The sequence below is a fragment of the Saccostrea cucullata genome, unplaced genomic scaffold, assembly GCF_032062105.1.
Source record: "Saccostrea cucullata isolate Sc308-1 unplaced genomic scaffold, CSIRO_AGI_Scuc_v1 ctg473, whole genome shotgun sequence".
Taxonomy (NCBI): domain Eukaryota; kingdom Metazoa; phylum Mollusca; class Bivalvia; order Ostreida; family Ostreidae; genus Saccostrea; species Saccostrea cuccullata.
In genome coordinates, this window is record NW_026938446.1 from 107,111 (window position 1) to 121,180 (window position 14,070).

The 14,070-nt window shown below is 34.0% G+C and overlaps 2 protein-coding genes across 3 annotated transcripts; one reads left to right on the plus strand and one right to left on the minus strand.

The window, feature by feature from the left end:
* The first annotated feature begins 1,346 nt into the window (after window positions 1-1,346).
* Window positions 1,347-9,911, plus strand: LOC134250288 (dynein light chain Tctex-type 5-B-like). 2 transcript variants are annotated; one of them, XM_062732634.1, is made up of 2 exons: window positions 1,347-1,585; window positions 9,118-9,911. In XM_062732634.1, the coding sequence occupies exon 2, from the start codon at window positions 9,139-9,141 to the stop codon at window positions 9,784-9,786; it is 648 nt and encodes a 215-aa protein (XP_062588618.1). In that variant the 5' UTR covers window positions 1,347-1,585; window positions 9,118-9,138; the 3' UTR covers window positions 9,787-9,911. The 2 variants fall into 2 exon arrangements, with proteins under 2 accessions (XP_062588618.1, XP_062588617.1); XM_062732633.1 differs by lacking the exon at window positions 1,347-1,585 and adding an exon at window positions 6,374-6,756.
* Window positions 9,912-10,171: 260 nt separating this feature from the next.
* Window positions 10,172-14,016, minus strand: LOC134250289 (uncharacterized). The gene is made up of 3 exons (XM_062732635.1): window positions 13,827-14,016; window positions 10,975-11,193; window positions 10,172-10,628 (listed from the first exon to the last, which is right to left on the minus strand). Exons 1-3 carry the CDS (start codon window positions 13,993-13,995, stop codon window positions 10,396-10,398), a joined length of 621 nt encoding a protein of 206 aa, XP_062588619.1. The 5' UTR covers window positions 13,996-14,016; the 3' UTR covers window positions 10,172-10,395.
* Between the last annotated feature and the right edge of the window lie 54 nt (window positions 14,017-14,070).

A 14,070-nucleotide genomic window follows, 5' to 3' on the forward strand; every position in this document is an offset into this window, starting at 1 on the left:
GTTTGTACCCATGGGAATTCCATTGCTTGTTGGAAGATCTGGTCTACAGAAACACATTGATATTGTCAATCAGAAACTCAAGCATCTTTTAAATATCAACTTCAGAGTACATGTGTGTGCAATCATTTTAACAAAATAATTTTACAAATGACCAATGACAAGGTAAGTAACTTTGCGAGTTCCATTTTTATTGGAAAAAAAAACAGCTGTCAATGATATAAAATAGCATGAACGTGGAGGATTGTTGTTTATAAAGTTAAAAAGTCGTAAGTTTTTATGCTGTTGATTTTGGTAAAAATTATGATTTCAAATTTTCCAAAAGTTCCTTGGAATTTTTAATTATCCACATCTGATTTACACCACTTCTCAAATATATTGTTGCATAGTACTCCTCAAGTTTGTCCTTTACTACTGTTAATGGATGGGATGCCGGTATTTATGGCATATTGTGTTAAATACAAACGCCTTATCATAATGTTATTAAAAAGTAACCATCAAAGTTAACATTTTTTTAATTAGGCCAAATATTAAGGCCAATGGCTAGGAAACATTTTATCTTGGGTAGTACACATGTCAAATATAAGTAAATCGAAAAACATACTAGTAATTGTTAACCAATTCACAGTAAATGGGCCAGTGTTAGTTCCAATTTATCGGGGAGGAGGGGTGTACAATTTTACCTAAAGACTTCCTTTTGCAGAAAAAAATAAATTTACAAAATTGTCTTGAATCTCAAGAAAAAGGTCAGAATAATTTAATTTAATACGAGATGATCCCTGTTTAACACTGTTTAATTAAGTGTTGATTCAAACGATTTATTTAAGAGACTATATATAGAGACAATTGAACGTGGAGAAAATATCTTTTTATAGTTAACGAAAGGAAAAAATCGACTTTGGATCTTATGCACTATATAAGTCCCCTCAACTAGTGAAAGACGCCTTAATATTTCAACAAATCCACTTAAGATACAAACGCTGGAAAATACCAAGACACCACATTAACATTTCGATCAAATTTTACAACAATTCCCTATAGCTATTAATTTTTCTCCGCATAACGCATTAAAAAGATCAATTCTTTGAAACCACATTAATTCAAACAGGAATTGCAATGCAATAATTCCATCAAACTTAAAAACTCACGTTTACATTTTTTATTAAAAGCTACTTTGTTGGGCAACCCGATAAACATTCGCTACAAGCTTGTAAAGGAATTTATCTGCAAAAGCGATACGGCTTGTTTGGAAACATTGAATATAATGCCATGTTCCATGGTTTCTCTCCGCTGAGAAAACAACCACATGCAATGTTTCTTCATTTACAAAATGATAACGATTTGATCAATACTTGACTTAGGGCTTTCCTATCGGACTTTGAAAATTGTTTAAAGTGGGCCTTTTCAGGATTAATTCTGATTAATTCCTTAAGCAACAGTAACGATTACCTGTTCTAAGGGCAATTTTGCAGAAGATTTCCGATTCGGGGAGAACAGATTGGAATTTTTGGGAACGGAACTTGTACATTCTATATTCCATAGAAACGTTCTTCTACTAGTGTATAGCTATTTGTGATTCTTTCAAAAAGTAAGTTAATTTCTCATTTGAAATTACTATTTTGTTATTTTTTTTATTACAGTTCCGATATTCATTATACCCCCCGCTTGAAAAGCGGGAGGGTATATAACGCACTTTGAAAAAATTTTTTTTTTCGGTATTTCCGTCCGTCTGTACGTCTGTCCGTCCGTCCGTCTGTGGTGAAGTCGTGAGAAGCTGTCCGTCTGTCCGTCCGTCCGTCTGTTACGCTTTGGGGTACCCATCTCTTATCCGCAACTCCTCTCATACCACTGAAGGAAATTTAATGAAACTTTCACAGAATCTTTATTACATATTGCCATTGTGCACCTCCTATTTTACTTTTTGATCTGACATATATTTTGGATTTTCCAGAGCAAAACATGAATCCTGCCAATATAGTCATATGGGAGGCGGGGGGTATCATTTAGTGAGCTCATTGCTCACAGTACCTCTAGTTTCAAATATTACAATTACAACCCACTTATCACTTTTTAAAAAATCTTTTGGTTTACCAATTAAATATTGATATTCTACAATCATTTCCAAATTGAAGAAAAATTAAAGGAACAAGTTTCCTTGCATGACACTTGAAACATCCTGATCAATTATAGATAAACAACTTTCTATAGTAATCTTTCAAAATGCATTTTAAATTCCGTGCCAGTTACATTTGTTATATACTTACCTGCATGGTGCATAATAAATATATGACTAAATAAATAACTGAAAAATTACATCAGTTGGCAACAAAGCTGCAAATAAAAAGAATATAATTTTCCTAGATTTGATCGTTCGATTTGTATAAAATCTGGTAAATATGCATCTCTTATTAGATTTTTTAACTGAAGAGACCTTTGGTGACGGAAAAGGGGGGGGAGGGGGGGGAGGGAAGTTCATCTTTCTTACTGAATTCATACATACGAAAGCCCTTTGAGCTCATTTTCGTAGGCCATAAAAAAAATACCGCGTTATAACGCGAAACTTTTGCGATATAACACATAACTTTCGCGAATAAACGCGTAATTTTCGCGAATAAACTGTTGAACCAAAACATTTGCATAAGTTTTAACTTTCTGTTGATTTTGTGATCTATATGTAGTTTATTCATTACAAAGAAAAGCAAAAGGCTATTTTGATCTTGGACCATCACTAGCTACAATTATAAGTTGTCTTGCTATTGAATCCATATTACCGCCACATTTTATTTTTCTCAACGCTATTCAAACCATTCAAAGTTAATGTGAGTTTTTCAAAAGTTAAACTTCATGATAATGAATTTCGGAAAAAAAAAATCAATCCTTTCAGGCGTTTTTTTATACACTATCAGGAGAACTTCAAATAAAATTGTAAAGATTTAGATCTCAGAAATTTGACAAAATAAGGTAAATCTGTCAAATGTGACACACCACATGGGTGAAATTTGAATGGCGAATTTTCATTTGTCTCTGTTAGATTCACTGTATGAATATGACGTATTTTGAGGTTGCGCCACGTGGTCATTCCATTGCCTACGAAAACATGTCAATTTTTTGAGATCTTAATCTTTACAATTTTATGTTTAAATTCCCCTGAGAGAGTATTAAAAAAAAGACGGCTGAAAGGGTTGAAATTCATTATCATGAAGCTTAACTTTTGAAAAACTCGAATTAACTTTGAATGGTTTGAACAGCGTTGAGAAAGACAAAATTGGCGGTAATATGTATGGTAAGACGGATAGCAAGAAAACTTAAAATTGTAGCTTGTGATGGTCCAAGATCAAAATAGTCTTTTGCTTTTCTTTGTAATGAATAAACTAGATGACAAAATCAAAAGAAAGTTAAGATACTTATGCAAATGGTCTTGGTTAAACAGCAAAAGCTTCGCGTTATAACGCGAAAGTTTCGCGTATATTTGCGCAAGTTAAGCGTTATAACGCGAAGGCTACGCGACATCGCAAAAGTTTCACGTTTATTCGCTAAAGTTTAGCATTGTAACGCGATTTTTATGCGCCTGGATCGATAGATCCGAGGCGTATATCGTTTTTGTCCTGTCTGTTTGTTTGTTTAGCTGTTTGTCTTTCTGTCTGTTGTCAACTGTAACCTTCGCCATAACTTTTGAACCATGAGAGATAGAGACTTCATATTTGGTATGCATACTTGACCAATGAAGCTCTTTCAAATGGCACCAAGGTCAATGACCTTGTGACCTTGACTGTGACCTATATGCTAAAAATAGCTTTTCCCAACTTTTGCCATAACTTTTTAACCATGAGAGGTAGAGACTTCATAATTGATATGCATACTCCACTAATAAAGTTCTTTCAAATGACACCAAGGCCATGACCTTGTGACCTTGACTGTGACCTATATGCTAAAAATAGCTTTTTAGACTTTTCGCCATAACTTTTGAACCATGAGAGATAGAGACTTCATATTTGGTATGCATACTCCACTAATGAAGTTCTTTCAAATGACACCAAGGTCGATGACCTTGTGACCTTGACTGTGACTTATCTGCAAAAAACAGGGTTTTTTTTTAACTTTGTTACCACTGGGCGCGTAGTGTTTCACAAACACATCTTGTTTAAAAAAATTTTACCCCATGAAAATGAACTCAATGGGCTTTCGTAGTTAATGGATAAAATAATCTTAATAGGTTTATCTAAACTTTATGCGCCCGGATCGATAGATTCGGGGCGTACATTGTTTTTGTCCTGTCTGTCTAGCTGTTTGTCTGTCTGTTGTCAACTTAAACCTTCGCCATAACTTTTGAACCGTGGGAAATGGAGACTTCATATTTGGTATGCATACTCCACTAATTAAGAACTTTTAACTGACACAAAGGTCAATGACCTTGTGACTTTGACTGTGATCTATATGCTAAAAATAGCTTTTTCGAACTTTTGCCATCTTTTGAACCATAGGAGATAGAGTTTTCATACTTGGTATGCATACTCTAATAATTAAGGTCTTTCAAATAACGCCAAGGTCAATGACCTTGTGTCCTTGACTATGACCTATATGTTAAAAATAGCTTTTTAAACTTTTGCTATTATTTTTTAACCATAGGAGATAGAGACTTCACATTTAGTATGCATACTCCACTATTGAATTTCTTTCAAATGCCAACAAGGTCAATGACCTTGTGACCTTCTTATATGCTAAAAATTGCTTTTTTCGAACTTTGTTGCCGCCGGGCGCATAGTGTTTCACAAACACATCTTGTTTGATTCTTAATATAGTACATATTGTGAACGACTAGCTGTTTTAGGAACTTGAAACCCCCGAGAATAAAATTTCTAAAACGTAGTCTTTATCTGTATCATTATTCATGTAATAATCAAATAACAGGTACACACTTCAAATGCGGACCCCAAAGGGGTTCAGCAGCCCCCCCCCCCCTGCGAAAAAACACTCTCTGAAGAGGAAAATATTAAAAGTGTTGGTAGTCTGTGTACACAATAAAAAAAGGGGGAGTAACTGACCCCTCATAAACGGTGGGGGGGGGGGGCTTTCATGTATGGAAATCTTGTCCCGTTTAAAAAATTCTTCAATCCGCCTTTGCCTAATATACTTAATATATATACTTGTATGCATGTTTGGTTACCATGATAAGTGAAATCCAACTTATGTTAAAAACCTTTAATTGGGATGTTTCTTTCGATGACACATGCTAGATACTAATACCACATGATTCGTTATTATTAATACACATGTATTTGATCAAAATGATATTTTCTTGACAGTTTACTCTACGTTTAAGATAACAAGAGGCTCCGTGGTCTCGTCTTTGATCCTGAAAATCGATTGAAAATTGTGCATACTTTTACAGGATTTTAAAGTAATAAATAGAAGTAATAAATCCAAGATTACCAAAACTACATTTCGGCAATTACACAATTTAATACCATTTAAATTTATTACTTCATTAAAAAGTGAACGTAATTTTTAAGATTCCTTGAGAGGGGGTTTATTAAACATGATTTTGTATAAAATTTAAATTCACTTTTTAGACAGCTCTTATCGTTTGCAGCTAACAAGCATATCAAATTTACGGGTACCAAGAATTCTGAATACTTTGTAGTTCGTGACGTCTTTAAAATAGGGGACCTTCAATTAAAGTTTAATCAAAAGAGAATGGAAAATATTGAGCACTTTGGATAACTACTGAGTATCGATTTCACACTATTTTCTTAAGGATATTGAACCACTTGACGAAGTTTGTCTAAATTTTATGCGGTTGTTTTGCGCCAAGTGACAATCGTCTTTACAAACGCTTGACGTATGCTATCATTAAATTATTGGGAAAAAAATCAACAAGTCCAAACAACTTTTAAAGAAATCGCCATAAGAGCGAAAGAGTTCTTTTAAATAATAGTTTGTTGCCTGGAAGTTACTTTCTCAGGTTTATTATAAAAGCTGACTTTTTTTAAAAAATAAAGGTTTTAAGTGCAATTTGAAATGCATGTACTAAGTACCTTGTGGCTAAGAAGCGAGCAAATTTTCATTATAAAGAAGATAAAAGTTATTATACGGAAGTGCATGTTTTTCCCAGCCATAGACGTTTCCACTTTAAAGTCTCTATGTCTACGAGAGAACAAGGACTTTATGTTTGGTTGAGTTTTGTATCTGTAAATTCAAATATTTGTCAAATTTATTTACATTTAAACGTTCTCCAAAACGTCAAGAAGCTCTTCTAACGATTTTTGGTCGATTTTTATTTTACAAGGAAAGTTTTTCAAACAGGTGTTTGGTATTTGTTTATACAACTCTTAAGCGTCTCTTCTCCTAAACATTTTAAATCGAAATGATTCATCATAATAAAAAAAGACAGGAACTTGGTTGTACAGTAAAAACCAATTCACAACATAAATGTTGGCATAGTGGTAGTTTAAGCATTGTAGGTAAAGTTTGACGAGTGTTAGTTCACAGTATGACAGATAGCAACTAACAACAGAAACACGTTTAAAACCAACTGGTCAAAAAGGACCGAAGGAATATAAATCCATCGGCAAATAAGAAGGGACGATTTCGTACATTTAGGGCACACCGTTCTTCACGTCCTATAGCGAGCATTCCCCTTTCGTTTTCAGACATTTATTGAAATTGGACATGAGAGATATTTCGATGTCTTTGACAAAATCTAGAATTAAGACTCCTCGCCCGAAAACGGGTAGGACAAGGAGGATTAAAAATGAGCAAGTAAGTTTTGAAATTTATTTTCAAAAAGTAGATATTTAAAATTTGAAAATGGTAAAAAGTTGAAATTTTTTCTCAATTTTTTTTCTAATTAAACAAAAGATAATACGAAGGAAAACTAAATGATTTGCTCAAAAACAACTACCAAAGGTTTCATTTCCGAAAATGATGAAAATTTCAAACGTTTAATCATAAATGTTTTAAACAAGTTTAGAAATCTAAATATTTTGTTCGCTGATTAATTTATGTATATAATGAATAAGATTTTGCAATTTTATCAATGGAAAGAAAATTGATGAAAACAATTGGTTTATTTAACCCTCTGAGAATTACTATCTCCCGGCTTTGTTACATGGGAAGAGCAGTTTTGAGAGTGCCAAATACACTTCAAGTCTTTCGCATTTTTCAAAGATAAGCGCATTACAGTTTTATTACCTGTCCCCTTTTGTCTTGTTATAGTCGGGAATACCTAAAAGATCTCTTTAAACACACTAAAAAAGAAGCGATATTATGACAACGGTATACACAAAAGTCGAATAAATGAATGTTTTTGTAATACTTTTAGAATTGAATAGGTTACTTCCAACATTTGTATGAATCGCGTTTAAAATGTATATGTGGCTTTTTAAAAGAATAACAATTTTACTGTCATTCAATTGTTATAAAGTTATCATTCTCGCCAGACTAATCTGTTTAGCCTTGGCTTACTCAATCAGCTGATTGGGAAACTAAAGAACAGCGGTTTAAAAACGGATGTCTTTTGTATGGCATGCCAAATTCACAAAAATGAGATAATCATAGTTTCACAATCGATAAACTAGGTTTATCGGTTGTAAACTATAGTTTACAAACCGTAAACTATAGTTAACAACGTTAATCTATATTTCACATCTGTAAACCATAGTTAACGCGATAATCTATGTTTCACAACCGTAAACTATACTTAACACCGAAAACAATCATTTGCGATTGCAAAACATAGATTATCTGATAAATACAGTTTCACGATTTGTAAACTATAGTTTACAAACCGTTAACTATAGTTAACGATCTGATAAATATAGTTTCACGATTTGTGAAACTATGATTAACAACTCTTAACTATAGTTTACGATTGTAAACTATAGTTTACAAACGTGAATCTATGTTTATCAACAAAATCTACTGTTAACGCTTATTACAGACAGATAAACTTAGATTATCATTCGTAAACTATAGTTTACAACCGTTAAATATAGTTTTACAGATGAAAACTATACTTAACGAATCGTTAACTATAGTTTACGGTATGTAAACTATAGTTTACAGTCGATAAACCTAGTTTATCAATTGTGAAACTAGGTTTATCTCATTTTTGTGAATTTGGCGTGCCATACTTTTGCGTAAAATTTTCTTTTCAAGAAGATCTATTACATTTTAGGATTTAAAATGAAACTACAAGGTCATGTACCTATTGAATCAATAATTGTTGATAACAGTATACATGTATATACGAGGAAGAGATAGGAATGCTAAAAAGATTGATCATCGCTTAATGGTGCTTATATAGAATCATGTGTTAACTTTTGATTTGTTTTAGCACTGAGAGATATTAAAATATTGAACATCAATTCATACCATTTTTTTCTGTAAAGATTTAATGACGTTCATCTTTTCATTGCTTCTAGGAAACCTAGGAAACAAAGCGGTACCCCCCCCCCCCCAGTCATTGTCTGCAAATTAAAAAAAATCATTTCGCGATATTTTTCTTCCTTTTGCTAACTATAGTACCAAGAGACTGGTTTTATCATTGAAATCAAGTAATCAGTTCTGAATACCAGAAATTATATAAGAACACGAAAGTAATATACTGCGCATGTAGTAAAGCCATAAACTATCCTGGAATTGCAAGTACAATGCCTTATAATCCCATAATAAATCTAGTTTCATCAGTTTATAGATACCAAGATACAATGCTTCAAGTCCTGAAAAAATCAGTCTTTCCGTGGATGAGAGAGAGAGAGACAGAGAGATTTTATGGGCATTCTTACTTGGATAACACAAAATGAGTCGATTGAAATTAAACGAAACGGGGGCAAATCAAACACAAACCTTTTAAACATTTGAGGTGGGATCAGGTGCCATGGAGGAGTAATTAAACTTAGAACTTCTGTTGCCATGAAATAAATTGAATAAACTAATAAAACCCATTCTTTCACAAACTACTTTCAACTGTATTTTCAATAAATGATTTACTTGTACTTGCATGTTTTACATTGATAGGTTAATTACTAAACTCATGTAGTGCATCAAACTATCAATTAAAATATAATCAGTAAATTTTAAATATTGTAAATCAAACTCGGATATGCATCGTCTTTGTAGGAAGATAGCGCTACACCAATCATGAAAGAAAAGGGTGACCACAAATCAGCAAAAGACAGAAAAGATCACCACAAAGACAAGCATCCACATCCCGAGGACCACCACAAGACACCACACCACGGCGATGGTCACGGAAAAGGGGCAAATACGAGCCCTGCGCATGCGTCGCACACTGCACGTCAGAGATCCTTCTCCTTCCGGGATACTTCACACTCTATCTCTTCCGTCAAAGGTCACACTAAACACCCGCCAAAGGACCACGATCGCCATAGCATAGCCACTTCCGGGGATCAATTGCCTCAAATAGATGTCAAGTATGAGAACACCTATAAAATGGTGCCTGACGCCAAATTCAGAGAATCTTCTATACGGAAAATAATATCTGATGTTCTGGAGGAAAATATCAAATCTTTAAAAGCATACGATTCCGCAACATTAGGAGGAAAATGCAAATTAGCCTGTGATGTTATAAAAGAAAGAGTAAAGCACTTGAACATTACCCGCTATAAAATCATAGCCTCTGTGATAGCAGCACAGAAGGGAAGCCAAAGCATGATCGTGACGTCACGGTGTCTTTGGGATCACAAGAACGATAACTATGTATCGGTTAAAATGGAACTTGGTGAATTCTTTGTTTTAGGGACCGTTTACGTAGTGTATGCCGAGTAATGTGTTCGTCTTGCTCTTAGTCTAAAAACATTGTTTGCTGGACTTAAAATCTACGCTTTCCTGTTCTTATTACAATGTACTTTTTAAATATGTTTTGATTCAAATTAAAAACGAAAGAAACATGATGTTTCAGATACAGATTCTTTATGAGATTGTTTACTAGTATTACTTACACCACGGAACATTAACTGGCAAGATTGGAAATATGCAGCTTACATCAATGACAGTTATTTTCTTCGTGAATTTTCATCTCTTTTGATAAAATGAACTTAGATAAGATCATGATAATGTTTCATAAATCTCAAAATTAATTTAAAATACAGAGGGAAATATTGAAGCTAGAACAGAGAAGCAAGCACTCAGTGCTGAAAAAAACTCTGCTTGAAACCGTTAAATCATCGAAATTTTAATCAATTGAGATGATAGTTGTTCCATAAATGTACCAGTATGACTTGATTTGTTTTACTTCGCTGAATTTTTAAAACTTTATACCGGTATATAAAATTAAAATAATCAAAAAAAAAATTCTGTAATTATAACTAACTTTGAATAAATAATTTCGAGTACAACTGCATTGATAAAAAATAGGATTCATGTCAACAAATATGCTTAGAAACTTTCTTGCAAAAAAGTTACGTAGATAACATATAATGTAGAAATTAAACTCAGGTTCCCATATCTTCTTGAGGCGGCGGTGATGGCGGATGCCAGAAAATGGAATACTCCGTATAGGATGCCGCCGAATTGTGGCGGCCTTTCTGTATGGCTCCAGTTAAAGCGTTCAACAATTTCTTCCAGGAAATTTACCAGTGTTTGAGTACGATGTTTCGGCAGAACAAAACCTTAAACAAATACATGTACAAAAGGTTAAAAAAATGAAGAATTTTTAAAAGTTTAGAAGAATTTGAATTATTCAGAGAATATGAAAGTTCAAACTCAAAGGTAAAAAGTCAGTTAGTCAAAAAAAAACAAAAAAAACAACTCATTCTAGTTAGTGTATATATGATACATGAATCAATTTTAAAAAAAAACTTCAACATGTGGGTGACTTAGGCATACAGTAATATACTAAAAAAAGAAAACAAGCAAACTAAATTATCTCATTTTGAAATCAACTCTTGAAAAATATATTGGACAATATTGGCAACTAATCCATACACACTTTATAATGTATTTCATATAACATACCTGAATTTCTAGTAATAGGCTGAAACCAATCTCCAACATGATTCCAGTAACAAATAAATCTTCCATTTTGTTTAATGCGTGCTTTTCTGTTTGGACCGTCTTCCCATACAAAGGGAAAGAGTGTCTCATGCCAAACCAGAACACATTTCCACTCAAACTCTATACCAAATGGAACAGTTAATCCAACGACCCATTTCCCAGAATTCTTTGGCACTTCCTCTACAACATTGCAATAGGTAATATGATAAAGTAGCAGAATAATGGTGCACTTCTGGACTTCTGATTAATAAAAAATGGTTTTTAAAACATCACTACAAAAAAATGGGGTTTTATTGTTCTAATTAGCATTTAATGATTGTTGAAAAAAATGACAATGGTAATCATGACTATGCCATTTTCACCAAACGCAACATTCAACAGAAACACGTGTTGCATTGCAACATTTCCAGCGAGACCAGAAATAATTCATGATTACACGGGTATCTGAATCTTTGAAATATGGTTTAAAAAGTTCGAGCGAAAATGTAAGAAACTTCATATCGAAATGTTACACAGCTCTTAGTCTATAATATGTATCCACTACAAACTTGAAATAGCCGTGAATCAAGCTATAGGTCCAGTTCGCCAGGTGTGTCCAACTTCCCTTTGATTTTTTTTTTTTTTTGAAATTTAGTTTGCACTACTAGTATCCTAATATAAAGGGAAAAACATTATTTGTTCAAATTTCCTCAGTTTTCCGGGAGCTTTACCCCCAAAACCAACCAGGACTTTGCCCTGGACGCACTGGGGGGGTTTCAATCATGCAGCCTCAGACCCTATACCTTCAATCCTCCCCCTTTTGATCTTCCTGTATCCGCCGCTGCGAGCATTCTTACAACGCCTGCGGTCCAGGGTCTACATGTTGCCATAGGACCTCTTACAATATCATTGATATTCTACGGGCTTGCTTCTCGCACAGGAAGCACCAAGCAGATCGGGGCTTTCATAAACAGAAAGTGGACAGTTGACACCTCAATGCTCGTCGCAAATTTTTGTTTGTAACCAAGAGGGTAAGTGTACTGTCATTGGTCGATAGACGAGAAATACAATCAAGATACTAGTATGCACTTTCTCCAGCCCGTATGATATCGAATGAAATTTGTCAGGTGTGCAACGGAAATTAACGTGTAGACGTTGAAAGGATGCTAGGAGCTAGGCTTGTTGAGCACCACGATCTTGAATGCAGTTTCCGTAAAGTAGAGCTTTATGATTGTGATTTTTTTTACCATGTTAATATAATTGTAATAAATCGGATATATTTATTTAAAACAGAGGAGGAGGGTTCGTAAATGTCGTGGACTTTTTAAGAATTAACTTCAAAAAGAAAACATACCCCCCCCCCATATGATCGACCAGGGGAAGCAGAAATGGTTCCAATGAAAACACGGGGACATTTCCCTAACAGGAGGTGATTTTAACTTTTTTTATCTCTCCCAAAACCTTGTCGTTCAGATGTGAAATAATTCTAAAAACTAAGAAGGTTAGAGTGATTTTGGTTTAGTTTGACTGGTAGATTAATCTACATGTCCGTGGGTTTGGGGAAAGGATAGAAGAGCAGCGAGTGCAGAAGATGGAAGACGGAGAAATGAAGAGGCAAGGAAGAGGAAGAGAATAAAGAAGACGAAGAAAAAAAATCCCTTAAGAAGAGCAGAGAAGAGGGACGGGATACAGTATCAAGGAGAGATTGGAGAAAAGGAACAGAATTTCAAGGACGTTATAATTTAGAAAAGGACAAACTTGACTTGACCAAACGATCGTATATTATTATCGATTATAGCTTCAGATCTGTAGATCTCTGGTTGAAAAAAATTGGATAGACAAACCAGATTTGCAGCTATATCGATTAAACTTCTAGGAGAAACTCTATTATTATAACAATCCTCCAGATACCAAGTGTTTTGTAGTAATCCCTCTTGCAATACTGAAGTTTTATAACGTATGAAAAATTCCAGATTGCAAAAATTCCCACCTAACTATAAATGGTAATGTTCCGGTTTGGAAAAACATGGCTTTTTGCTTAACAAATCCACATACACGTATCGCACTTTAACAAATTGATCGACCGATAAGAAACACGAAGTATTTACCAAATCAAACAGGAAAAGCGTTGAGGAGATTTAATTAATCAGAGTTAAAAAAAAACCCCATAATTTTGATTATTTTCCTCAAAATTAACTTAAATTTTTTGAATACGAATTGTAATAGGCCATTATTTTCACACTGAATTGTTTGCGGATTATCCGCTTAACCGAATAGAGAATTCGGCTGTGACCCGTTGGCAGGGGATGCTTACACCTCGATGGCACCTGATCCAATCTCTGTTTTCAGAAGCTCGATCGTAATTTTTATAGATTAAGCGGGCTCTTGAAATGGTCACTAGTTGTTCGTTCCTTCACATTTCATGTACACAATAAGCATGTCTAGTAATATTTAACTCGTGGCCGATCTATACAATATTGCAAATCTATACAATATTGCAAACATTATACTGGAGAATAAAAACAGGAGGGGAAGTTTTACTATGTAGCAAACATTCCTTGGAGAATATTCCATACTAGTATAGCATTTCTTCCGATTTTCCCCGATGAAATTCTGCAAGAAGGAATCATTAATGTGCCGGCATTCAAAATGCTACCGTACAGGCGTACACATAACCAAACATTAATAAAAAAAATGTTATACTTTTTCGTAGACATAAATACATGTAATATAAATTCACTGAATAATACCAATGCATTGATATGCAATATAATTTTAATAATAATAATTTTAAAAAAATCACCCTCAAATTTAGGTCCTCGTTCTACACATACCTGCTATTAAGCCCTTATTTGAATTCCAATTCCCTAACTGGGAGATTGAGCCAGTAACAACTAGGGCCAATTTTTCCGTTGGTATATTATTTAACTCACATTCCATTTCAATTTTTATCAAGCCGCGTACACGGATCTCGCCGCGTACACAGTCGCATGATAAAGCCATTTTCCGCTGGAACTAATGCGATGTATTGTGACGACAATGATACTTAACTATGACGTCACATCTGAACTTTTGATT